The sequence below is a fragment of the Ochotona princeps genome, chromosome 19 (genome assembly GCF_030435755.1).
Source record: "Ochotona princeps isolate mOchPri1 chromosome 19, mOchPri1.hap1, whole genome shotgun sequence".
NCBI classification, from domain to species: Eukaryota; Metazoa; Chordata; class Mammalia; order Lagomorpha; family Ochotonidae; genus Ochotona; species Ochotona princeps.
This window is the reverse complement of record NC_080850.1, coordinates 2,000,052-2,024,251: the sequence shown is the minus strand read 5'-3', so window position 1 is coordinate 2,024,251 and position 24,200 is coordinate 2,000,052. Positions and strand designations below refer to the sequence as shown.

Here is a 24,200-nt window from a genome sequence, read left to right as displayed (position 1 = left end):
GTGGCATAGCCTGTTGGAGCAGCCAAGCCCATCTTTGGGTTACCTCCAGTGGGTTTCCTAGTTTCCACTATGGGACAGGGCTGGAGGAAAGACTCCTTGGGGACCCACTGGGATGTAGGTCTTTGTGCTAGAAAGACAGGCTGCAGCTTGCTTGGCTGCCCAACGTGGACTTGGAGTGGCCCCGGGGACTACTTGGGAGCACCTGCTGCGGGTCCCTCTGACCCAGATGCCTGCCATGTGCCTGGCTTCAAGTGTACGCGTATTAAACCTGAATGGCCAAAGACCTGGATGGCGGGGTTTCCACTGGGAAGGTTTCTGTGCCACAGGGGGAGCCACCGAAGGCCTCATGGGGTTTTTTGCAGCGAGCGATGGAACCAGGCCTGGAAGAAAAGCAGTATCTGGTGGGCACAGTGGAATCAGGGAGAGCCCTAATGAGGGACCCGCCTGTGCAGACCCATCACTACTCTACCAATGCCATAGGATCCCTAGCTCCTGCCCCTCAACCAGAATGCCCCCACAATCACCATTTTATTCGGCTCTAGGCTGGGCACATGAACCGCACAGTTAAGCAGCCAGTCAATGGTCGGAAGCCCTGTGAAGGCCCTGGCCGGACTGGCAGCGTGAGGAGTATGGTACCGGGTACCATGCTCACGGGCGTCTCCAGACAGTCAGAAGGAGGCTGTTGTTGGGGTGCCTGCAGCCTCTTGTATCAACTCGAGGGAATGGTGCTGGGGGCAGGCCAGGATTGCTCAAGGTCATGCAATTGGCAAGTGGCCACTGAGAATTGGAGAAGTCCAGTAAGGGGCGAATACTGGATGCCTCAGGAGGTGTGAGGTTGGGGCCTGAGTGGCCTTTGCTCCTGTACTCCAGGCTGCATGCGGGTAAGGATGTGATGGCTAGGTAGCTATCAGCATGCATGGCCCTTTGACCCAGGCAGGTGTGCCAAGATGAGCGGTATCTGGTACACGAGCAGGACTCCACAGGATGTAGCACCTCCAACCAAGGCCCTCAGGCCAGCAAAGCAGCTGGGAGTTTCTGGGCTCTCCTTGGTTAAGCTCACCTTCGATGGATGCTTAGCAGAGATGACTCCTAGAATTTGTTTCTCTCAGGACCACCACTGACCCCCCCAACCCCCCCCCACACACATACCATGCATGAGTTTACCTCCTCCCCAGCTGGCTCTGCAATGGGACCTGGGGACCCATATGGAGATGAAGCCCCTGCCAGCTTGGAGCTTAATCTGAGAGGGCAGCAAATGTAGGAAGTTATGAATGTTAAGGCAGAGGAGGCCAGGACTGGCAGGGCGGTGGGTAGCAGCAAGCAGGTCACTTAGCTGCTGGAGTTAGTGCCCTGTGGGACACGGGGTCAGATGGTTGGCCAAAGGCCCCCAGCTCCTGATGGCTAGGCTGGAAGGCAGACTGGGAGAAGGCTGTGGTGGATACAGGAGATGCCTTGATGGGCTGTGTGCCCTAGTTAGTTCCATATGCATTCCACGTTCCTCTGAACTCCCTCACACCCCATCCTTGTGCCTCAGATGCACCTGAACTTGTACCTACAGTGTAACATTGCTCCATACCCCTGAGAGCACGTGACCCCAATGGGGACACTCAAAGGGACAGCCCCACCCTCCAGCTAACAAAGTGTTCAGTGGCCACAGAGGAACCCAGGCAGGAAGGGTCAGAACTAAAATCCTGGTCTCCACAGCAGAGCTCAGTTTCACCAACGCATGAACACCAGGAAACAGGATACTACGGCCACTTTTGCATCCTGGAGTCCAACTCCAAAGTCAAGGAGTCTGAATGGTCAAGCTGCCCACATCCAGGGGGCTGGGGGTGGCAGGAGCAGAGCCCTTGAGGGACGGTCGGCCATGACAACAGTTGTCCAAAAAGTCACAGTGCTCCTCTCCAGAGAAAAGATGGATACTGGGTGACCATTCCGTGTGGCACACATGTCCCTTCCTTGACGCATGGCCTCCAGAGTGGGTCACTGAGGGACATGGCCCTGTGGGTCTTTGTTGTCCACTGGAGGTTTTGTTTTAAGAGAATTGGGATCCTTTCTCCTCTGGGGATAGGTGGCAAGATACAGCACAGGAACCGTGGAAATGATGCCTGCCCTGCCTATGGAGAAGTTACTTAAGAACGGAACAAGCAGGGAAGCATGCACAGGCTTGATGCCATTGCCCAAATACCTGGCCACCACCTGCTACTGTCTGAGCTCCTAACGCTTGGGGACCGCAACCCAGACTATCCCAGGTGGTGAAGGGTGTCTTCCCAACTCCATTATGTGCGCTAGGAAACTTGGAGGAGAACCCGGCTGGGGAACCAGGACAGCCCAGACACGGAAGGGGCCGCTGTGCGCCCTCGGAAGGGGTCAGCTCCTTATTCCCGAGGCGGCGAGCGTGTCCTGGCAGCCGAGTCCTCCTGCTGCACTACATCGAGGAACTACCTGGTGGTGATGATGGCTGCTGGGGACGCAGCGGGAGGGCTCAGGAGTGACAAAGAGCCACGCGGGCCTGCCTGCTGCGTGTGCGCGTCGGGTTTTAGCTTCAGCGGCTGGGCTGGGCACTCCACATGTACCGTCCATGTACATGTGCGCCCAGGACAGCCTGTTGCACAGGCCTTCCCCCTGGCCGCTGCACCTCGAGGGGCGCGAACCCGCCGCCGGCCGCCGGAGCTCGCGGGGCAGCCGCCGAGGCGGCGTGTGGCTGGGGGCGGGGGACCCTCTGCTGGCGGCCGCGCGCGCGCACGCCGGGCTCGGCACGCGCCGGGGACGCGCCCGTGCGCGCGCCCCGCACCTCCAGCCCAGCGCTCTGGAGCCGCTTTGGCTGCCACGGTCTGCTCCGGGGGGCTGCCGCCGCCGCCTCCCTCAGGCCGAGGGCTCCGTCCGCTGAGCTGCGCGCTTCGAGCCAGGAGGACGAGCTAGAGGAGGATGCCCCGGCCCGTGAGTACCACGGCGACTACGGGCCGGGCGGGCACGGAGCGCGGGCGGAAGATGGTCCAGGGTTCTGAACCCCTCCCCGCGGAGCTGCTCTGCACCCTGGCCCGGGGTCGCCGCCCCGAACCCCTCCGTCCCCCACTCCCGCCGGGGCCTGGGAGCCCCTCCCCCAGCCCACACTGAAGGGAGGCAGGGAGGGAAGAGCGCCAGTGAGCGAGGCAGCCCGAGCGGGGCGCGAGCCGCCACCAGTTCGCTTGGAAACCGTTGCCACAGCAACGGGGTTGCGCTCCCCGGCAACGCGACTGCGGGATGGCGACGCCCCCTCCCCCTTTCCCGCCCCACACGGGGCCACAGCTCCGGGGCGCGCGGGTGGGCGCGCGGTGGGGAGGGGGGAGGTAGAAGGGCGTCCCTCCGACCCGGCAAGGTGTGCCTGCCTGCCAGCCGGTCCGGGGTGGGGGTGGGGCGAGCGCCTCCGTGGGCACGAGCTGGCTCCCACGTGGCTGCAATCGTCGCAGCGGGGCTCCTGGGGTGGCTGCAAGTGTGGAGGAGACCCAGACCCCGGGGCCTGCCGAGGGAGGAGAGGCCTGGAAGCCGGGGTCGGGGTCCGTGGGCCAGACTCCCACATCATCGCTACCACCGTGGGGGCTGTTTTGCCTCTCAGTGGCCCGCCCGCGGGCCACAGGGCCTGGTCAAGTTGCATTCCCCAAGGAGCGATGTTCCTTACCAGGGGAGAGGAAGGCAGTTCCCATCTCTCCTCCTCACGGCCAAGGCGCGTGCCAAAACCGCCGCCGCCGCCGGGGGAGCTGGCAGCGGATCCCCCAGGAGGGGTGCCCAGGGCGGGCAGGAGCAGAGGAGAGGACATTGCTGACCCAGGGAAGCCGAGGCCCAGGCCAGATGGGAGCGACCCAGTCCATTGTCTGGATTACAAGTGTCCCTTTCTTGTGGGAGCACAATGCCTCGACTGTGCCCGGTGGTGTCAAGGTTGGCCCGCCTGGAGATCAGCGCCACATGGAAGTGGCCGGTCGGTCCTCCAGGGGAGCGCCTCAGCCAGGAGAATGGTGGCTGAGTCAGAGGAAGTGACCTCTGGCTTTCCTCGCAGCCGCCCCTCTGCTGGCCCTCCTGCCAGCTCTCCCAGGCCTGACTCAGCAGATGCCAGACCCAACCACAGGCTTTGCATCCAGCAGCCCCAGGAACACTAACCACTCTTGGCCTTCCATGCCCGTTCGGGGAGGTGCTGTGGGCACCAGAGGTGACCCGTGGCAGCGATGTTGGAAGCCTTGGCATAAGAGGCCCCCAGTCGGAGGGCCCCCTTCTGCTCCCCTCCCTGTGAGGGCCTTTAGAAGTAGCGCCAGGAGCTGCTCACACTCTGGGGGGATCTGGGTGGATCTAGCATCCACTACCTGCGGACTCTTAGTCATGCAAGGTAAGTTCTCCCCATTGTAGCCATGGAGGAGGTGAAGCTACTTGCCCAAGGTCGCCCAGCCAGGAAGAGACAGGGCCAGACCCTTCTACCTGCTCTCCACCGTGGCCTGTGCCCAAGGCAGGAGAGAACAGTGCAGCCTCCTAGGGGAGCCTCCATCACAGCGGCCAGCTCCTCGGGCCCTTCAGGCCTCTGATGGCCTTTCTTTCTTCCGGCAGGATCAGTCAGCCAGATCCCTCCCCTCCCCCCATGCCTAGGATTGTGCTGCCGTGGGGCTGGCTTCCCCTCTCTGTTCCTCCATTTTCTGTCTCTCTCGGTAAGGGCTGCGTCTGTCACTTGGGCCACTCTGGTGCCCTTGTGCTTGGATTCTGGGCATTGTGGACCGAGGAGCCTACAATTTTGTCTTTGGAGGAGAATGTTGGCAAAGATGGACCTGAGCAGTGCTGGATCCGATGGGTGCATCCTAGCTCAGGGCTTGGAAACCCAAAGAGACCAGGGGTGGGGTGGGGGAGCAGCAGGATGGACGGGGCTCTGGGGAGCTCCCAGTTTCAGTCCGTGTGACCTGTGACCTGATCGTCCAGTTCACAGATGGGCCTACGTCTAGACTTTAGGGGGAAAAAAAAAATCTCTTGTTTTTCTGTTTTGTTTTAATACTGACAACTGGAAGAGTTTAAAATATCCCAGGCTGTGAGCCAACAGAACATGGCCATGGGCCCAGGCTGAGGGACATGAATTGGAGACCCCCGGGGCCATGGCAGAATGTGGTTGATTTCTGCCGCCCAGTGCCCCTGCCTGTATGCTCTGCAGCACAGTGGGCCGTGCTCCCAGGGTGGAATTCTGGAAGCTGGACGATGCCTCTAGCATGGATTTGGCAGTCAGGTATATAGCTGTGAGCACTGGGCTGGAAGTACCACGGTGCCACATCCCGCCATCAGTGCTGTGCCAGCCAAGTGGCATTGACCTTCACCTCCAGTGGTGGGAGGAGTTAGGCTGGGACCCTGCAGCACAGTGAGAGCAGAAGCAAGACCCCAGCCCAGGCTCCCTCAGCGTCACCCAGCTGTTCCACACCTTGGAAGGGGCAGAAATGAATTATGTCCACATGCTGGGTGGAGGGGTGGGGGGGCAAGGGAGCCAGAGATCTGGGGCCCAGGTAGGAGAGTCCGGCCCTTGCTTTCCCTTAGCAGGTCCAGGGAAAGGTGCTATGGGTGCTGGCCTTGGGATGGCCACTGGAACTCTGTGGTCCTGGCACAATTTTCCAAGTCCTTGGTTCCTGACTGAAGTTAGGATTAAGTCATGGAGATACCACTTGCAAGCTAGGGTGCCCAGGCAGTATTGTGGCCTACCTGCCAATGACCTTCTGACTTTGGGAACCGGAACAAGTGCTGTCATCTCCTTCTGGTCTTCAGTGTCCTTTCTGCCATGCCCTCCTGACCCTGTGACTCACCTGGGCCTTTGCTGCACATGGCTGCTCATGGAGTCTGCACTCTTGTCTTCAGAATAGGGCTGGGGGGCCACCTCCCCCAGGTCAGGGAGCTGGGGGGCCCATGGGACAGTGGGACAGGCAGCACCCTGCCCTTGCCCACCACACAACGTGTGTCCTGCCCTGTATCCTGATCTGAGGGCTGCTGGGCCCCACCCTGAGGACACACAGCTCCAGCCACATCCCCAGGCTTCCCTCCTCCCTCAGAGCCCTGCAGCCCTGCTGCTCCCCCCCACAGGCTCCTTTCCTTTGACCCCACGGATGCACAGACCCTTGTTTGTATATAAACCAGGCTCAGCAGGGGCCTGGCTGTGCTTGCTTTGGGCCATGACCAACCTTTCCCAGGGGTAATATGGATGCAGATCCAGCTTTTGAGCCATCCCTTACCGTACAACTAAAACACCAGTCATTCCTTCTGTAGGAGCCTCTGCATGCCAACTGAGCCAGGCAGGGGGCAGTGTCCCTTGCTGGACCCAGGCCACCCCCACAACATTCTATTGTTGGGCTTCCCATCCAGCCCTAGAGTGTGGAGAGGTGGCTCAAGGTGACTTGTGCAGGGAAGTGACAAGTGAGGTCAAAAGAGGCCTTGGCAGGCACTTGTTCTGCAGGCCTCAAACCACCTCAGCCAGCACCTCTCAGCGTGCGCTGCCTGAGCCAGCCATGCCAGCAGCCACTGCAAGCTTGTCAGAAATGCAGACTGCTGGGCCCCACCCCCAGACCCAGGGCATCAAAGGCTGGGTGGGGAGCCCAGTGCCGTGTTGTAACAGGCCCTGCTTGCAGCCTGGAAGCCATGGCCCAGGGCAGGGCTGTCTCCTGAGGCCAGGGGAACACAGACAGCACCGGGCACGTGGGCAGTGTGGAAAGCAGGGAAACCAGGTGGGAGGCCAGCACAGTGGCAGGTGTGGCCTCAGAGGCATAGGTAAGAGAGAGCAGCTGCCTGGCCAGACAGTGGCAGGAGTTCCCGTGGAAGTGGGGCAGACACCTGCTGAGAAGGTGGAGGTGGCAGGTGTGTGGGTGGCAGGCCCTCTGCTGTGATACAGCCGCCCCCCCCCCCGCAACAGCTTGAGGTGGAGGTGCCAGGGCTCCCAGTACCCAGGGGCAAGGTGGCTGTTGTCCCTGAGGCATCATTTCATGTCTGAACCAGGTGGGAGGTGCTAGCCTATCCCCTGGGGTACCTGCAGGAGCCCTCCATGGCTTGCAGCCCTCAGGTGCGGCACCCTTGGGGACACACTCACCCTGTCCCTGGCTCCGAGCTGCTGCACCAGAGCTGGTGTTTGTTAGGCATTACCAAGCCCTTGGTGTGGGCAGGGCCATGCCATGTGCTCCAGGGAGCTGGGGCAGGGGAAGGGGTCTCCACCGCACTGCTTATCTGTCAACGTACACCCTCAAAATGTCTTGCAGTGACCTGCTGGAGATGGAGGAGGCAGACTGCAGCTAGGCCTGGCACAGGGCTACTGTGCGCAGCTGGGGGCGTAGGCAAGGTGACAGCTGAGGGCAGGGCTGGCAGGTGGCGGCTGCCAGAGGCACTGGACAGGAGGCTACAGCCAGGGTAGGCAGGGGCATCCTGGAAGGTCCAAGGGAATCTCTCACTGCTGTGTGCCGAGGTCCTCCCGGGGATGCCTTACACTTAGGAGGGGGAGCTGCCCACAAGATGCCAGCCCACTGCAGCAGCTAGAGTCCCCCTGCCCATTTGAATGCCAGCTTGACTGGGAGAGCTGGGGCAAGAGGCTACCTCATCCCTGTGGTGCCTCCTGGCTGAAGGGGGACGCTGGCGCCCAGTGCATCTTGGGTGTGGCCTGGGCCCTGTCCTCTGTTCCTTGGCAACCCGTGGACAGCCACTCTATCTCTCCCTTGAGCGTGGACTGTCTAGGGTTCTGCACAACCCACCCATCAGGAGTATCAGATTGCCAACTTCCCCCCACACACACATACCACAGCCCTGGAAGAAGGGTCCCTCCTAACCCAGAGCTGTCCCTGCCCCAGGTCCAGGGGGACCTCCCGTTAGTGCCAGTTCCCTCAGAACATTCCTGTTCCTGAACTGGAGAACAACAGATTTAATTAACTCCCAGTGACTGGCAGCATTGCGTTTCTCTCCGGGCTGCGTCGCCATGGCAGCCTCATGTCAGGGTTGTAGAGGGGGCGGGCAGAGCTATTGTTCCTGCCATTGTCTGTTCTGGAATGCGGGCCTGGCATGGGCGCCGAGGGGCACATGGCTGAAGGCAGCTCTGGAGTCAGACGGCAACCATCAGGAGAGGAGGCAGCTGGCGGGTGGCCTTGGCGTCCCCCCAGCCTGGGGCTCGGCCCGCTGCAGGCTGTGCTGGGCTGTGTGGCAGCCAGGGCCCTGGCGATGTGGCCAGGCATGGCTTCGGCCCCATGCCTTCTAGAGAGAACAGGAAGCCCAGTAACCCCCAAGGGTAGGCTTTAAAGTCGCTGGACGCACAAGGAAAAATTCAAGACGGATGGGGAGGGAGGGGAAGGAGTGGTCCTGGCCAGCTGTGGAGATGGAGGAGCTGGGGCAGGGGCTGCCGTCTAGGCTGAGTGCACAGGGCCAGGTGGTAGAAATGTAAGCTCCCCGGCAGAGGGGAAGAAAACTGGGGCATGCGGATGATGGCCTGCAGAGCTGAGCGGGGCTGTGCGTGGGGAGCAGGCGGGGAACGCCGAGTGGGAGCCGGGATCCAGCGAGCAGAGGCGCTTGGAGGAAAGGAAGAGGGAGCGGCCCACGCCCGGCACAGCGTCAGGAGCAGGAGAAGGCAGGGCTCGCGCGGCACGCAGCAGCAGGCGGCGCCGCCCGCCCGGCCTGCCCGCACCCGCAGTGCCTGCGGCACGGCACAGGGCAACGTGTTGCAAGCTCTGAGCTGCCTCGGGCCCCGCGCACCGACACGGCCAAGGCTGGGCGCCCGGCGGGCTGTTGGCGGGGCTGCGGCGCTCTTCCTCCCCTCGCAGCGAATCCGACTGCTCTGCAGTGCCCGGGAGCCCCGAGGTGCGCCAAGTCCAGCGCGCGGGCCTGGGGTTTGCGGGCGGTGGAGCGCGTGCGGTGCAAGGGCGGCCTTGGCGCGCCCTCTGCTGGCCCACCTCGGGTCTCGCCACCTCCCCGGCACTCGCCTCGGCAACGCGGGCTTCGCCACGGAGGCCCCCGCGACTCCAGATCGGGGGAAACCCTCCCGCGGGAAACCTCGGGCGTGACGTCATCCGCCACGGCGACGTCACCGCCCCCCGAGGGAGTCGCGGGGGTTTCCAGCGAGGAGGGCTTCCCCGGGACCGCGCTCGTTGCGGGGCGAGGGCCGCGGCGGCGCGCCTTCACCCTGCGCCCCGGTGTCTTCCCCCACAGGTCCCGCGTGGCCGCGGGTGAGGCACGCCCGCGCGCGCCCGCCGGCGCCATGGGAAGGAGCGGGTGCCGCCGCAGCTGCCCCCCGCCGGCGCGAGCACGACTTGAGCCCCGCCGCGGGCAGCCCCCGGCCGCGGGTCGGCGAGTGAGGCTGGCGGCACCCGGGAGCGTGGCGCGGGCTCGGGGCCACGCCGAGGAGCCCCGTGTCCATTGAAGCAGCCGAGGACCGCCGCCCGCGCCGCCGCCATGGTGATGTCCCAGGGCACCTACACGTTCCTCACGTGCTTCGCCGGCTTCTGGCTCATCTGGGGTCTCATCGTCTTGCTCTGCTGCTTCTGTAGCTTCCTGCGCCGCCGCCTCAAACGGCGCCAGGAGGAGCGACTGCGGGAGCAGAACCTGCGCGCCCTGGAGCTGGAGCCGCTCGAGCTGGAGGGCAGCCTGGCCGGGAGTCCCCCGGGCCTGGCGCCGCCGCCGCCGCCACCGCACCGCGGCCGTCTGGAGGTGCCGGCGCACGCCCACCAGCACGTGCACGTGCACCCGCTGCTGCACCACGGCCCGGGGCAGCCGCACGCGCACTCGCACGCGCATCCGCACCACCACGCGCTTCCCCACCCGCCGCCGCCGCCGCACCTATCGGTGCCGCCGCGGCCCTGGAGCTACCCGCGCCAAGGTAAGGCTAGGAAGCGTCCCGCGCTCCCTGGGCTGGGGAAGGCTCTCTGACTGCTCGAGGGGCTCCCGTGCAGGAGGGAAGCGGGCTGGGGCTGGCGGCCGGGGACCCGGGGCCCTCACAGCCTCCCCTCCCGCCACAGCGGAGTCGGACATGTCCAAACCCCCGTGCTACGAGGAGGCGGTGCTGATGGCGGAGCCGCCGCCGCCCTACAGCGAGGTGCTCACGGACACGCGCGGTCTGTACCGCAAGATCGTCACGCCCTTCCTGAGCCGCCGCGACAGCGCCGAGAAGCAGGAGCAGCCGCCGCCCAGCTACAAGCCGCTCTTCCTGGACCGGGGCTACACGTCGGCGCTGCACCTGCCCAGTGCGCCGCGGCCCGCGCCGCCCTGCCCTGCCCTGTGTCTGCAGGCCGACCGCGGCCGCCGGGTCTTCCCCAGCTGGACCGACTCGGAGCTGAGCAGCCGCGAGCCCCTGGAGCACGGAGCTTGGCGCCTGCCGGTCTCCATCCCCTTGTTCGGGAGGACTACAGCCGTATAGAGGGGCGCGCGGCGTCCCGGGCCCCGCCTCCTCCGCGGCGGACTCCTGGCCTGACTGCGGGGCTTTTTAAACGCTTCCCTCGGACTGCGGGGAGGGGTAGGGGGAGGGCGGGATTTCTTACCCCGTTTGTTACATTTTGAGGATAATAAAGGTGTGTGACCTGGTTTGGTACAGGCGGAGGGGGCAGCCGCTGCTTGAGCCCAAGGTTCTCCTGGGCAAGCCTGCTTGGGGGCCTCAGGGTGGAGCCTGAACACGCGTTTCCATTAGGCGCTAGCCCCTCAGCCTGGGAGAACCAGAGGCTGTGCCCCGGGTTTTGCAAACCCCACTAGGTCACCCCTGGCAGCAGAGGTGCCGCGCACGCTCTGCAGAACTGGAAAGCGGATAGGGTTGGTGTAGGGGCCGGCCGCCCACGCTCCATCAGCCCCCTGGAGGAGCAGCAGACCCAAAGGGATCTGGATTTCTTTATTAACAGACATGAGCACGACCCGTTACAGAAGTTTGTGCTTTGAAAAAAAAAAAAGTGAAAAAGGAACCCAAGCTAAAGAGGAGCGGGTTTGGGAAGGAGCCTCCCAGACCCCTGGGCCCCATTCATAGCCCTAACCTGAATCGCGCCTAGGGCCTCCAGCCTGGGACCTGCCCGGCGGGAGAGGGCGGGGGAGGCCAAGGGGCCCCGGCTGGACCTGCTCCTACCTCTGGGCCGGGGGTGGGGGGTGGGGGGCGGGAGGGGACAGGGTCCCAGGGGGCCAGAGCCCACGAGCCGTTTATTGCCATGTTTTAAAATCCGTGCAAAATATCTGAAGCCCTGGACAGAGAATACAAAGTGATATTTTTCCAAGAAACAGAAAACTAGGAAAAAGGTGGGAGGGGCACGTTTCCCCCACTACAGCTCCCCCCTCCCTCACCCCCTCCACGCCGGGCCCCAAGCAGTGGTGAGGCTGCCCCCTTACCCACCCTCCCCGGGCCAGCTGAGCAGGGAGGACTATGAGCTACAAACTGGACCCAGCAGGGAAGAGGTGGGGTTCGCCACAGCGTCTCAACTACCAACCGGAGGAAAACCAATCAACTGTACAAGTCCTATCAACTTTAAAAAAGAAAGAAAGAAAAGCTGTAAAAGCCAGGCCCTGTGGGTAGGGCAGCGGCGGAGGCGGCAGCGGCAAAGGCCGGACTCCGGAGTTGGGTGCCAGGCGGAGCTGCTGCGAAGGCAGGCACTGCCCTGCTTGTGGGCCATCTGGCAGGGCAAAGGCCGGAGAGCAGGTGCACGGCCTGGGCGAGGGCAGCCTGGGGGGCAGGCGCCTGGGCTAATCACCGCCCTCGAAGCCCCCCTCCTCCTCCTCGGGGACCGGGTCAGCATCCCAGCAGGTGATGTCGATTTCTGCGGAATTGGGAGAGGAAAGGAGCTGGGTAGATGCTCAGGGCTGTGATGGGCGGGGAGGGGGAGGGGTGTTGGCCACCCAGCACCCACACCCACACCCACACGCCTCCCAGCACCCACCTGGGGGCTTGCTGTAGAACACGGGAGGCAGAGCCTTTGCACACAGCTCTTCCGATTGGGCAAATTCCTCCTCCTGGGATTGGCTGAAGTAGCCCTCACTGGCCTGCAGGGGAAAACGCAGGTCGCTGGGCCCCACCCCGCAGGACTAGGGCTGCCCTATCAGGGCTGAGCCCGATTCTCTGTGGTTGCCAAGGAAACAGAGATGCCTGCCTGGGGACCTAGGGCGAGCTGACCCAGGGCGGGGAAGTGGAGTGGTGCTCCCCTAACAATATGGGTCAGCAAGGGTGTTAACTGCTACAAGCCTGAGGATGCAGGGTCAGCACCCTGCTGGCAGCCCCCTCCCACCCAGCAGCCCCTGCCCCACCTGAGTTCCCTCCTTTTGGGTGGTCTCCCCGTTGGTCAATAGATGGGCTTCCGGTTCTGCCTCTGGCTCTGGCTCCTCTGGCGCCGAGGGCAGAGCTGGGGCTTGGGGGGCAGCCGGGGGCTCCCCTTCCACTTCCTCCTCTGGGTCACAGAAGGTGGTTGGAGGCTCAGGTAGCAGCTCATCGAAACCCAGGAGGTTGGCACAGGCATCCCCCACAGGTGGAGGTGGCTCCTGAGCCACCTCGTTCAGCAGGGGCACCTCTGCTGGAGTGCCCTCAGCACCAGATGGGGGTGTGGGGGCTCTGGGCTCAGCCGGGTGCGCTGAGGTCCCTTCCCCATTGCCAGACCACAGGTCAATGAGGCCGGCAGTGGCAAGGGCTACGTTGTTGGTGACGGCGGCGTCAGTGGCGGCAGTATCACTTTCCATAGCATCAGCCTCAGCTGCCCAGGTATCCTCTGCGGTACTCTCCAGGGCGGCGGGCTCCTCAGGGGCCTGCTCGGGAGCCGTCATCAGCACCAAGTCCTCCGTGGGCCCGCCTTGCCCTTGCACAGGCTCCTGGGCCTCGGGGGGCTCCACCACGGGGCTGGCCGGAGCTTGGGGGGCTGGGAAGGTTTGGGCCTCCTTGCTGGTCCCTTCGCTGTCTGTGCTGCGGCTGGGTTCCTGGGTGTCTGTCCCAGCACAGAGGCAGTCAGTCCCCCACACCCCCGGAAAAACAAGCAGATCCCAGCCCACCCACTCATCCCCACCACCACCGCCACCTGTGCAGAGAGGAAGCTGGGAACTGTCGGACAATGATGCCTGCAACTCAGACGGCGCACGAGGCACTCCCAGCACCCACAGCACCCACCATGCCTGATTTCCACTTTCAGAGAGGAAACCCTGAGCTTTAGGGAAGACGACTCCCTGCTCCAGTCTTGGAACCCCAAGCAGTTGTTAGAACGGCAACCTAGCCAGCCCACCCACCCGGCTTCCACACCACCACCCCCTGCCCCTTGCAAGAGGGTCCCTCCCTTACCTGGGGCCAAGGGCGGTGGCCGTGGCAGTGGAGGAGGCTGTGAGGACGTGACCTGATCCAGGGTCCTCTCGATTTGCTCGGTGACAGGGGTGGAGGCCACACTGGAGTCAGACGGGCTCCGGGTAGGGATGGGGGTGGGCGCCATCCTCCGGTGACTGTCCAGGTGGCTGCCTGTGGAGCGAAGCCCCAGGTGGGCGTCAGTAGGCATGAGGCACTGGGCAGTACTGGAACTGGCCACCTTGCATCCTGGCCAGAGCTTCCTCTGGAGCCAGGGTCAGGGGCTGGGAGCTCTCTCCAGGGCCCCCAGGGGCCAGAATACATCTCCAGAGGCCATCAGCCAGGCTCCCGTGAGGCCAGCGAGCACCCCCGCCAGGGCCAGGGGCCCAAGGTGAGCAGTTGTCACGTTGGTGGTGGCTAACACCAGGCTGGGACAGCGAGCGGGAAGTGGGGCCCTCCTTACCCCCCCGCCGAGGCCTGGGGCTGCTACCTACATGGGAGGGAGGAAGAGAGGTTTGGGGTGCGGTGACATGTGATATAGGGAAAGGGAGTCCGTGGAGGGGAAGAGGAGGAAGAGGAGGAGGAGGAAGGCCCACTGTCCGACGCCTTTATGAAAGGGCAGTGCGGACGACCTGCCGAGAGAGACAGACAGAGAGAGAAAGACAGAGGACAAGAGCAGGTCAGTCTCCCCCACCCCCGCCTGAGGCCTCACCCACCCAGGGCTGGCCCTGGAGGCCCATGCTGCCTTTAGCCAGGGCACGCACCCGGTCACCAGCCATTGCCACCTCCCCCCCCAGCAGCAGACACACAGCAAGGAGCCGGCCTCTGAGCGGGGGCAGCGCCGGGCGCAGCGAGTGCAGACACACGCAGAGGGCACACGGAAGCCAAGAGGGTGGGATGGGGCAGAAGCGGCACACAGAGAAGCCCACCACAGCAGCCTGGGTGAGCACAGGTGTACATGCACACGAGGCCGTGCAGGTCAGCCTGCCCCCTGCAGCCAAGGGGGGTGCCAGAGCCCCCAGCCCTGGTGCAGCTCGGCATTGACCCTGCCCACGGCCCTTCCTGGGGTTCTGCCACCTGGGAGGCAGCGGGTGAAAGGGTCTCCCCTTCTCCAAGGCTTCTCTTCCAACACAGTGTCAAAGGGGCTCAGGGCCAGTGCCCCGGGGCCGGGGTATGGTGGGGGTGGGGTCGAAGGCTACCTGGCCGGTGGTTGAAGGGCGAGGGCATGTCACAGCTGCCCGCCGAGGCTGAAGCAACCCGTTCCTGCTGCTTGAAGAACTCCCGCGGGTTGTCAGGTCGCTGGGCAATAATGGCTGCTGCCTCCTGGAGGACACAGGGCAGGGTCTGGCCGGGCACAGCAGGCTGGTCGGGGGGAGCCCCTGCCCACCTCACCTGCCCTGCCTCCCTAACTCTTACCTCCACCTCAGATTCCGACTTCTTCATCTGGGTTTCTTCCTCTTCATCCCGCTGGTCACCCTGGAAACCAAAGGGGGCCGAGTCCTGGCCATCCACTCCCACAGGGTCGGGGCTGGACCTAACACTGTCGCATCCAAGTCCTGACATGACACCTGTTTCCCTTCCTCACGTGCCACACAGTCCTGTCTGGATCATCATGTCACCCTCAGACCTAGTCAGAACCCGGGCACCCGACTCACCCACTTACTGGCCTACACCATAGCTAACCAGGCACCACCCTATAGTTACCTCTTCTTGGACCTCCCACGGTGCCCCTGGCTCACCGTGCTCCCTCCGGCCCCACCTGGACCCAGCGTTACAGCCAAGGCGCCTGCATTAGCGCCCCACCTCAGGTTTGCTCCTTTAGGGGCCTCCCAGGAGCCACAGCGGGTCCAGGATGGGCACAGCCCCAAGCTGGCCATTTTCACAGGGATAAATTGTCACCACTCAAAAAGCAGGGAGTTGGGAAGTTTGGGCCGCATTGGCCCACATACCCCAGAGAGGGTTCTGCCCTCCTTGGCCAGTCCTGCACTGGGCATGCGCTGTGGGTCCAGCACAGACCCTGTTCCCACCAGCTTCCCCTGCCCACCTCATTGCAGGGTTCCCAGACTGCACAGGTGCACGGGTCCCTGCTTCTGCCTGCCTGGCCCGTCACCTCTGCCCCACCACCCCTCACCCCCAGCTGCCACTCCCACACTCCAATCACAGAGTCCTCAGTACAATGCAGTCACAGTTCCCAGAAAATCCAACTCACTTTCTGCCTCCCACCTTGGCATAAGGCAACCCATTTCTCCCCAAATGCCTTGCCCCTGACCCAGGCCCTGGACCACTGAGGTTACCTTCTTCTCAGGATCCCTCCAGGGTGTTTCTGGTAGCCCCCCATTCCCGCACTGATTACACTGCACCCCGAGGTCTTGTTTCTGGGCTCATTCCCCACACCCCACTAAACCACAGCAGAGGGGGGCTTGGGTCCGTGTGAGTGACCAACACAGGTGGCCACCCAAATTCTCTGACTCAGTGACCCCGGCGGCAGGCCCTGGGGGCTGCAAGCAAGGTGCCAGAGGCACAGGTGGCTTTGTACCTGAACACAAGCACTTGGGACCTTCAACACTGCTGTTGGGGGGGCGCCAGGACTAAGGTCCCCCGTGAGAGGGCTCCATGCCAACCCTAGTGTGTCCCAGAATGAAGTCCAACCTCCTCCCTGCTGCTCAGCCTTCCTGGACCCATCAGGCCAATGCACAGAGCTCCTGCCAGCCACGAGCCAGCACTGTGGGCGGCAGGAGTGACCAAGACCTAACCACTAGAGTCAAGAGCACGTGTGTGCTTCAGCAATTTCATGTGTATGAGAGCTTCCTAGCGACCCAGGCAAAAAGGGAACCTGGACCAGGAATACATGTTTATTAACAGGAGACGTGTGGCAGAACATCCCACAAAACCCAGAGCAAGTACTGGACAGCACAAACTCCCAAGCGCCTCAGGGGAACCCTCCATAAAGGAGCTACAGTCCCAGGCCACCACCCCGACCTGTCCCGTAAGCCTCACGAGAAGGACAGACGACAGGGATAAAGTCGGCTGGGTCCCTTCAGACCCGCGGAGATGGTGATGGCAAGTGGCAATGAGCCCCCTAGTCTGCCATCTACTTCTCTAATGACAAATGTGCATGGATGCACACACGTGAGTGTATGTGTGAATACACGCATGTGGGCACATGTATGTGAATGGTTAGTATGCCCGGGTGCCTGTGAGTGTGTCTATGTGAATGTGCATGTATAATGGGTCACTGTGTGAACGCAGATATATATCGGTGCACTCATGACAGTACATATGTATGTACGGGTACACGTATGTGAACACACATACATGTACATCTGATTATCTCTATGAAAATAGGTTCTTTCAAAAAAGTTTGCTAGCTCTGACTGGGGAAACAGAATGTATCCTACCTCCCCAGTGGGGAGAAAGGCAACCGAGAGACACAACACAGATGGACGCTGCGTGACAAATACTGACACAAAGGATAGGGGGCCAGGGAGCTGTGTGGTGTGACCTTCCTGGAGACAGAGGGCAATGACCCAAGCACCACTGGGCTATGAAGGGACTACTCATTTGGCTCTCCAGCCCGGCACGTGACAACTGGCAAGTTCTTGCTGAATGAATGAGGGACCTCCCTGCCCCACCCCTGCCAGGGGCCGAGGTGGCTCCAGGGACCTTGCATGGCCACTCAGCACTGCTACCTCCTCCCTCCCTACTGGGGGCCATGGGAGTCCCTGGCACCTGCTCATCACATCGGACCAGGCCCTCTCCCTCCCGCTCCTCTAGAGCTGCACCACGCTCTGTCCTGACTCCTGACATCCTACACCCGATTCACAGCATGACAGGATTGTGACTGAATCTCCCGGGAGCCGCAGGCTTTTGCTGGTGAGTGCCCATTCAGATCACGGACTGGGACACGGGCACGTCACTCTGAGGAGATGCCTGCCCACACGCCCAGGGCTTCACAGCAACCCCAGGCAGGTACCCTCCCAGAGCAGGAACCAGAGGAAGCACCATGGAGCCCACAGAGAGCGAGGGTCTGCTTCAAGTTTCTTCTCTAAGAAGTCTTTGTCCATTGCCAGAGGCCAGACCCCCTTCACGGCCATGCCCCCAGGACACCGGCCCTATCCTAAGGTGCAGGAACAAGAGGACCACCTTCGCCCGCCCCCCCCACCCCCCGCAACCAGAAGGCCAGAGCAGGACTTACAAAGATGGACTGCTCCTTCAACCGCCTCTCGGCCTCTTCTGCTTCAAGTGTCTGCTGCTTCCTCCTGGAACAAGCCAGCGAGTGCTGGGGGTCACGGGCGGGGGGGCTGCTCTGTGCAGAGCCGGGGAGCCCAGGAGCCCCCGAGGCAGGGCCCACCTGTGCTCCTCGATCTGCTGCTCCCGCTCCCGGTAGCGCCTCTCCCGCTCCTCCTGCTCCTGCCGCTCCTGCTCCATCCGCTCCTGCTCAAACCGGAGTCGTTCATCCAGCGCCTTCTTGCGCTCCTCCTCCTTCCGCAGCTCTTCTTCCTTCTGTGACGGCCCCAGGCCCAACAAAGGTAGGCCCTCAGCCTGGGTGCCCAGCCCTGCCCCTCCACCCCACCAGGGTCCCGGAGCGGGGGCAGGGATGTGGAGGCAGCTTGGCCTAAAGGTCAGCCCTCACACCTTGGCCTGCTCCCAGAACTGCTCGCGGTTGATTCGCTTCATTTCCACTGCTGCGTCCGTCTTTTGGTAGGTGGTGCCCTGCAGGGCCGGAGCAATAGGCGTGGCCCCAGCAGCCTCTTCCACACACAGAGGGGGCTGGGAGGGGTTCGGGAGGGTGTGTGTGTGGGGGGGGGACAGCAGGGGCACTGACCACAGGCTCGGCATTCTCATCCTCCCGCAGCCGCAGTCGGTGCAGCACGGGGCTGGAGAGCCGGGCCAGCCCGTTGGAGAGCCGCTGCCCGATGGCGCCGGCGTCAATGTCTTCCACGCTGCTGGCATTCACGATGACGTCGACGCCCTTGGGCAGGCAGAACACAGGGCTCATGCTCCCTCCCCCGTCCCATGCCCAGCATGCAGCCCCAGCCCCACCACTCACCTGGAAGAACTCGGCCACCTTGGCCACATGGCTGGCACAGGCACACTTGCGGGCATCAGGCACATCTTCGCCAACCTGCCCAGTACCCAGAGAAGCATGGGTCAGGAAAGGATGAGGAAGACGGCAACAGTCCTGAGCCCCTCGGGCCTGCTGGCCTTGCTCCCCAGCATCTGCAGGTGGTGCAGGGCATATGAGCGTGCCCCCACCCCGCTCCCGGGGCTGCATACCCAGCTGATGTGACAGGGCCCCCACCCCGCCCCGTGTGGCTGCATACCCAGTTGATGAGCACGTATTTTGGCAGGGCAGCTGGTGAATCCTTGACGCTGCAGAAGCCATACATGACTTTCTGGTTTTCAAAGTGGCCCGAGAGCTCCTGCAAGCCCCCTTCTGGGGGAATCCAGAAGGAGTCAAGCCCCTTGCCCAGCCAAGGGCCTGCGGTGCCAAGCACAGCCTGTGCTGGGTCAGGCAGGCACCACAGGGGCATCCTGAGCCCCCACGCTCTGGAGGTCCCCCAGGGTTTCAGGCAGGGCGGGGGCTGCTGAGTCCTCCACGCCCTGGAGGTCCGCCAGGGTTTCAGGCAGGGGGCTGCTGAGTCCTCCACGCCCTGGTCTTGGCCAGGCTGAATGGAGTGTGTCTGTTCTTCACACTTCCTCCCCCACATCTCACACAGTTCACGTGACCAGGTGCCAACACCCAGTGAGGGCACGTGAGGCTCTCCTTAATAAAGCCTTCCGGGGGTGGTAACGTGTTGCTGACCCGGGCTGCCCCTCTAAGCTGTGTTACTTTGGGCAGGTCAACACTCCTCTCTGGGGCTTAGCCTTCTCGAACAGGAAGCAAGTGCCCCACTCCCCGGCCGCTCGCCTGGCGAGCTTGGATGACCAGGACAAAGACAAGGGTGGGTCTGCTCAGCGGGAGGGTGGCCAGGAGCCAGGAGGTGTGGAGGAAAAGAACAGAGGAGGGGGCGGAGAGAAGGCAGAGGACCGGCTGGAATTCTTACCTCCTGATGCGGCCAACTTGAGGTCATCCGAGCCATCCTCATATGTGTACAAAGCCCTGGGGAGAGGGAGGGGAGGCTCCTGCAACGGTCAGGGCTCAGGCCGCCAGTTCTGGGTGGGGACAGCTCCGGGGAGGGAGAGGGACACAGAGGGGATGGCGCAGAGGGGAGGTGCCACCAGTCATCATGACAACAGGGCCAGCGGGGTGCATTCTGGGAACCTGGTGGAGGCCAGGTCAGGTGCAGTGCAAGGAAGCAGGGGAAAGTTCTCTGCCTACTTGAGCTCAGCGCGTCCAGCCCAGGTCCTGGCAGCCCACAACCCGGCAGAGCGGGTGTGCAAGGGAAACTCCAAGGCAACGGTTCCTTGGTTACCGTTTCCTGGCTACCACAATCCTCATCTCTCATTGGCCGGTGCCAGGAAGGTACCTGGCGCGTGCCTTGGTACCCAAGGTCCCTCCCCTCTTGGGGAAGGAGGGGGAAGACAGAAAGAACCTAGCACAGCTCTGGGCATTCCCCAGTATCCATGGCAACCCAGCAATTGGCACTCAGCATTGCATTCTCCTCTCACACAAAGGACCCCAGGGACCCACCCTCAGTCTCCATCTCCGCCTCCCTGTAACGGGGATGAGGTCACTGCCCAGGCGCTGGCCTCTGGGTGGCCTCACTCTCCTGGCCTTCCAGCCCCTAGGCCGCCTCCGCCCTAGTGGGGCCTCCTGGGACTACAAGCTTCCGGCCAGAAAGCTGACCCAGCAGCCTTGCCTCTCTGCCTCCTCCCTGGCTGTCAGAAACAGCAGCACAGCTTCCACCTCACAGAAGGGAACGCAGAGACAGGCGCCTCCTCCCCTCAGGGAGGTACCAAGTTTGAGGACCCGCTGGGAAGACAGGCTTGGGCAAAGGAAATGAGGCTAAGTCCTGCCCAGGCAGATGGCTGCAAGATGCAAAGAGGGGAGGACTGGGGGCACAGGAGCAAGGGTTCAGGGAGAAGAGGAAAGAAGGTGGAAGGGGGCAAGGAAGAAAACAAGAGAAAGGAGAAAACGGATGAAGAGCGAGGAACAGGATAGAGTGAGGCAGAGGCAGGAGGGAGGCATGGCCCCAACCCTACAGGTCCACAGCGTTAGGCCAGGGCCCCCACCCCACCCCTGCCCGGGTTCTCCCCCTCTCTGCCCCCAGACAGCAGCACAGGTGGGCCAAGGGCTGGGACCTCCTGGTCCAACTGTTGCCCCAAACCCTGGGGCCCAAGGCAGCTGCGTCCTGGCACAGCTGCTCCGCCACCTGTCCGGCTGCTAAAGTCCTTGCCGGGAACAAAGGGTTCTCACAGAAGCAGGGACTGTCCCTCCAGTTCACAGCTGAGAAACTGAGGCACAGCACAGGGTTTCTGTCTCACAGATACCCGGAACCCTGGTCTTGACTAGCAGAAGACTCTCAGAGGCCCTCCCACCCGCCACCCCTGCTTGTTGGGGTCGTGGCCCTCCCCCAGTGGAATACAGCACTGGAATCACACCCCCAGCCACAGCCTGCCTTCCCATGTGTACCCCGCACAACCCTGCCCCCCGCCCCCCGCGTGGCACCCACACTCAGCCGGGCTTGTTCTGGAACTGTCCGCCTGGAGCCCCTGTGTGTGTGTGTGTTTCTCTCCAGCAGGCCCCCACCCCCACGGACCCTGGGGCCAGGTCCCTGGCAGCCTCCCTGAGGGCATCCATCATTCACCCGCAGAGGCAAGCCGAGGCACCTGTGCCCACCCCAATCTAGCGCTTCTCATGTTCTTCTGAGACGTAAGACATGGAGAATCTGCATGGCAAGGCTGGGAGCAGGAACCCCCACTCACAGTGCCCACAGGGTGAGCTTGGAGACCCCTCCTGAGTCCAGCACAGAGGGGACACTAGAAGCGGTATTGCCACACTTGCAGAAACTCCGGAGGCCAGAGGAACTGGATGAATGTGAGGTGGGAACTGGTACATGGTAGCTCCAGGGAGACCCTGGGAAGGGGGGTCAGCTGGAGCTGGGGGGCCCTGGGTAACATCACACTCCAGACGCTTCAGCTGGAAAGACCCCAGGATCCCCAAACACAGCTGAGCCCACACGTCTGCTTCTTCTTTCTGAGGACCACAGTGGAGCAGGAACTTCTGAGGGCCACACACTGTGAGTCACTTCACAACAAGGGTGACATGGGCCACTTCTGCTCTACCACCTCACCTCCCAGTCCCAAGCTCCCAGGGCCAGGGGCTGCCCACCTCAGAGGCCCTGCCAGCCAGCCAGGGCAGGGGGGCAAGCCTCCCCCATCCCAGCCACTGCCCTCATCCAAAAGCAGAGAGGGCAGGAGGCCAAGTCCCCTGTGCCCAAGATGCCCTTCCATTGGATAAGGGGTAGGTGTGCCCTGAATGCCCCAGGCTGGGTACTGGGGGGCCGTGGCCACTCCTTCTATGCTACCCACACCCTTTGGAGCAAATGCTAAGGGGGCCCTTGGGACGGCACATATATGTGCATGTGCCAGGGTACATGTGTGCATCTGCGTGTGTGTCCCATACACAACACAGATGGTGGGGGTGACGCATGCCAGAGATGAATAACTCACGTTGGCCACATGGAAGTTTCTGGGAGGTGGGGGCCCAGGCCTGTACTAGCTAGAAAGTGGGGCAGCAGCAGTGGTGTGTGTGGCCCGCGAATCCAGCTGAGGGGTTCCAGGCAAAAGGGGAGGTGAAAGTTAATCCGCACCCCCAGAGCCGAGGGCGGGGATGCCGCTGAAGTGGCCTACGCATCTCTCAGGGCCAGTTCATCCCCTGGCCACGGCGGCCACTGGCCCAGAACTGCTCCCATGATCTCAGCACCCCGGGGGCGGGGCAGGGCCAGGACAGCAGTGGGCCCCTGCCTGCTTTGCTTGTGCTGGCCCCTCCTGCGATCGACCTGCAGGACACCAGGGCTTCCTGCCACCCTCGTGCGGCCCTCCAGGCCTGGCTGCTGGCCAGTGCTGCAGTACCATACCATGGATGCCTGGTCATCTTGTGCCCTTTCGCAGCCCCTGGGTCAGCATCCCTCCCTACTTGCTGGCCTGGGACAAGCCCAGAGGTGAGGTGCCTCACACCTGCGCTCACACCTGGCCAAGGGCCAAGGCAAAGAGGTCTAGGGGCAGGACAGCACCTGCCTGGGGAGAAGAGCGCCTTAGGGCAAATCCTGGGTTACCAGCCACAGAACAGGTGGTCCTTCCCCTCCCCCAGCTCCCGGGGAGACAACAGCTGGGGAGAGGGAGAGGGGCGGCGGCTGCTTCCTCACCAGGGAGCCTGCAGCAGGGCGAAGGGGCTGGGGACCCAACGGGTGTCTTCACCCCTTCTTAGGGGGTCCATCAAACTAGGGAGGCGGAGGCACCCCCTCCCTATCTCCTTTCCCGGCAGCCGCCTAGTCCAGGAGGGGGGCTCATCCCCGCCGCCTCCGCCGAGGAAAGGGGCAAAAGCCATGTGGCAGGCATGGGACATCCTTCCGCCACACCCCAAGCCAGGTCGGAGGGTGGGGGGCGGCCGACCCCGAGAAGCCCCCCAGTGGGCGGGGCGCCCGGTGCCCAGTCCGCGGCGCTCCTTTCCCCACCCCCTTGCCTTCCTTTGTGCCGCGGCCCGGCCGGGCAAGCAGCGCTGGCGCCGCTCGCTGGGTCCCCGCCCCGTCCCCGCCCGGCCCTCGCCCGCTGGAAGGTGGCGAAGGTGCCCTTGGCCGGCCTCTGCACACCTGCCCCCGGGGCCCCGGGGGGATGGGCCCCTGCAGGGCCCTGCGGTCCCGGCCCCGCATCTGGCCCCCGAGTCCGCCCAGCCTGCGTCCGGCCAGCGCGCCTCGGCGCGCGCCTGGGGCCGCCCCCGGGTGCCCGGGCCGCCGGTGCCCCGCCTGGCCCCTCCCCGGCGCGCACAAAGGCAGCCCCTCCCCGGCCCGCTGCACCATTTCGGGGTCGCCCCCTCCCTCCGGGCGGCGGGGCCGGAGGAGACAAAGGCAGCAGCGGCGGCGAAGGCGCAGGGACAAAGGGGCTGGGGCGGGGGCGGTGGGCTCACCAGTCGGCCGCGCTCTCCTCCCGGATCACCTCCTCGTACGCCGCCAGCAGCTCCAAGCGGTGGCCGCTGAAGCTGACGCCGGCCATGCTGCGGGCCGGACGGAGGGCGAGCGCACGGACGCACGGATGGACGGACGGACGGACGGAGGAGGAGGAGGAAGAGGAGGGAGGGGAAGAGGGAGCCGCCGCCGCCGCCGCTGCCTCGGAGCCTCTGCAGCGCTGCGAGCGAGCGAGCCAGCGGCCGGGGGAGGGGAGCCGGCCGGCGGGGGGCGGGGGGCGCTGGCTCCGCCCGGCTCGCTCCCTCCGCGCGCTCGGTCCTAGCGCCGCCGCGGCCCGGCCCAGGGGGAGGCCCGCCCCCCCTTCCCGACCTGCCCCGGGGCGCCCCCACGCCCCTCGCCCCGACCCGGGCCGCCCACCCACTCTGCGCGTCCCCGGCCCAGGACCTAGTCCCGAGCGTCCTCACCACCAGGAGAACCAACTCCACGTAGCCCCAGGGTGAAGCCTGCCGCACCCCTCTCAATTTAGCTCCATCCTAGCCTCACCCCCATGCCAATTCCTGACCCCAACCCTATTCGCACACCAACAGCCCGACTGGTCCCCTGCAACCTGCCTGCACCCCCCCACACACACACAGGCACACGGCTCTGCCTCTGCCCGCTGGGAGGGCCGTTCCTGGTCCACTCCCATCCCCATGCAGCGCTGAGTACCAGGCCTACATCTTCATCTCCAGCCCCATGCACAGCCCTGTTCTCCACACCCATCCCTGCAGCACCCCCGGCAGGCCAGCCTGCTCCCAGTTCCTACGCAGATCCCTCCAGCACTGTTCCAGCCAGCATCACTCTAGGACATGCTCTATACCCACGTCCTCTCAGGCCACCCCAGCTGGTAGTGCCACCGT

The 24,200-nt window shown here is 63.7% G+C and overlaps 2 protein-coding genes across 8 annotated transcripts; one reads left to right on the top strand and one right to left on the bottom strand.

Annotated features, from left to right (window-relative positions):
* Positions 1-2,710: 2,710 nt before the first annotated feature.
* PRR7 (proline rich 7, synaptic) lies at positions 2,711-10,539 on the top strand. Its single transcript, XM_058677793.1, has 3 exons — positions 2,711-2,940; positions 9,163-9,829; positions 9,969-10,539. Exons 2-3 carry the CDS (start codon positions 9,406-9,408, stop codon positions 10,364-10,366), a joined length of 822 nt encoding a protein of 273 aa, XP_058533776.1. The 5' UTR covers positions 2,711-2,940; positions 9,163-9,405; the 3' UTR covers positions 10,367-10,539.
* Positions 10,540-11,279: 740 nt separating this feature from the next.
* On the bottom strand, positions 11,280-23,645 carry DBN1 (drebrin 1). 7 transcript variants are annotated; one of them, XM_058677715.1, is made up of 15 exons: positions 23,304-23,645; positions 19,282-19,337; positions 18,559-18,668; positions 18,285-18,359; positions 18,060-18,206; positions 17,870-17,947; positions 17,586-17,737; positions 17,430-17,493; positions 14,651-14,710; positions 14,434-14,557; positions 13,729-13,866; positions 13,238-13,408; positions 12,223-12,890; positions 11,859-11,961; positions 11,280-11,738 (listed from the first exon to the last, which is right to left on the bottom strand). In XM_058677715.1, the coding sequence occupies exons 1-15, from the start codon at positions 23,387-23,389 to the stop codon at positions 11,665-11,667; spliced, it is 2,106 nt and encodes a 701-aa protein (XP_058533698.1). In that variant the 5' UTR covers positions 23,390-23,645; the 3' UTR covers positions 11,280-11,664. The 7 variants fall into 7 exon arrangements, with proteins under 7 accessions (XP_058533698.1, XP_058533697.1, XP_058533699.1 ...); XM_058677714.1 differs by having other exon boundaries at positions 18,559-18,671; positions 23,304-23,644; XM_058677716.1 differs by lacking the exon at positions 23,304-23,645 and adding an exon at positions 22,180-22,609 and having other exon boundaries at positions 18,559-18,671.
* Positions 23,646-24,200: the final 555 nt, after the last annotated feature.

Excerpts from the sequence above, each read along its gene's own strand:
- PRR7 (XM_058677793.1), top strand. The coding sequence starts at position 9,406 with ATGGTGATGTCCCAGGGCACCTACACGTTCCTCACGTGCTTCGCCGGC. Across the intron at positions 9,830-9,968 it reads CTGGAGCTACCCGCGCCAAG|CGGAGTCGGACATGTCCAAA; the intron begins GTAAGGCTAGGA and ends CTCCCGCCACAG.
- DBN1 (XM_058677716.1), bottom strand. The coding sequence starts at position 22,274 with ATGACCAGGCATCCATGGTATGGTACTGCAGCACTGGCCAGCAGCCAG. Across the intron at positions 18,360-18,558 it reads AATACGTGCTCATCAACTGG|GTTGGCGAAGATGTGCCTGA; the intron begins GTATGCAGCCAC and ends GGTACTGGGCAG. Across the intron at positions 12,891-13,237 it reads GCCACCGCCCTTGGCCCCAG|ACACCCAGGAACCCAGCCGC; the intron begins GTAAGGGAGGGA and ends GTGCTGGGACAG.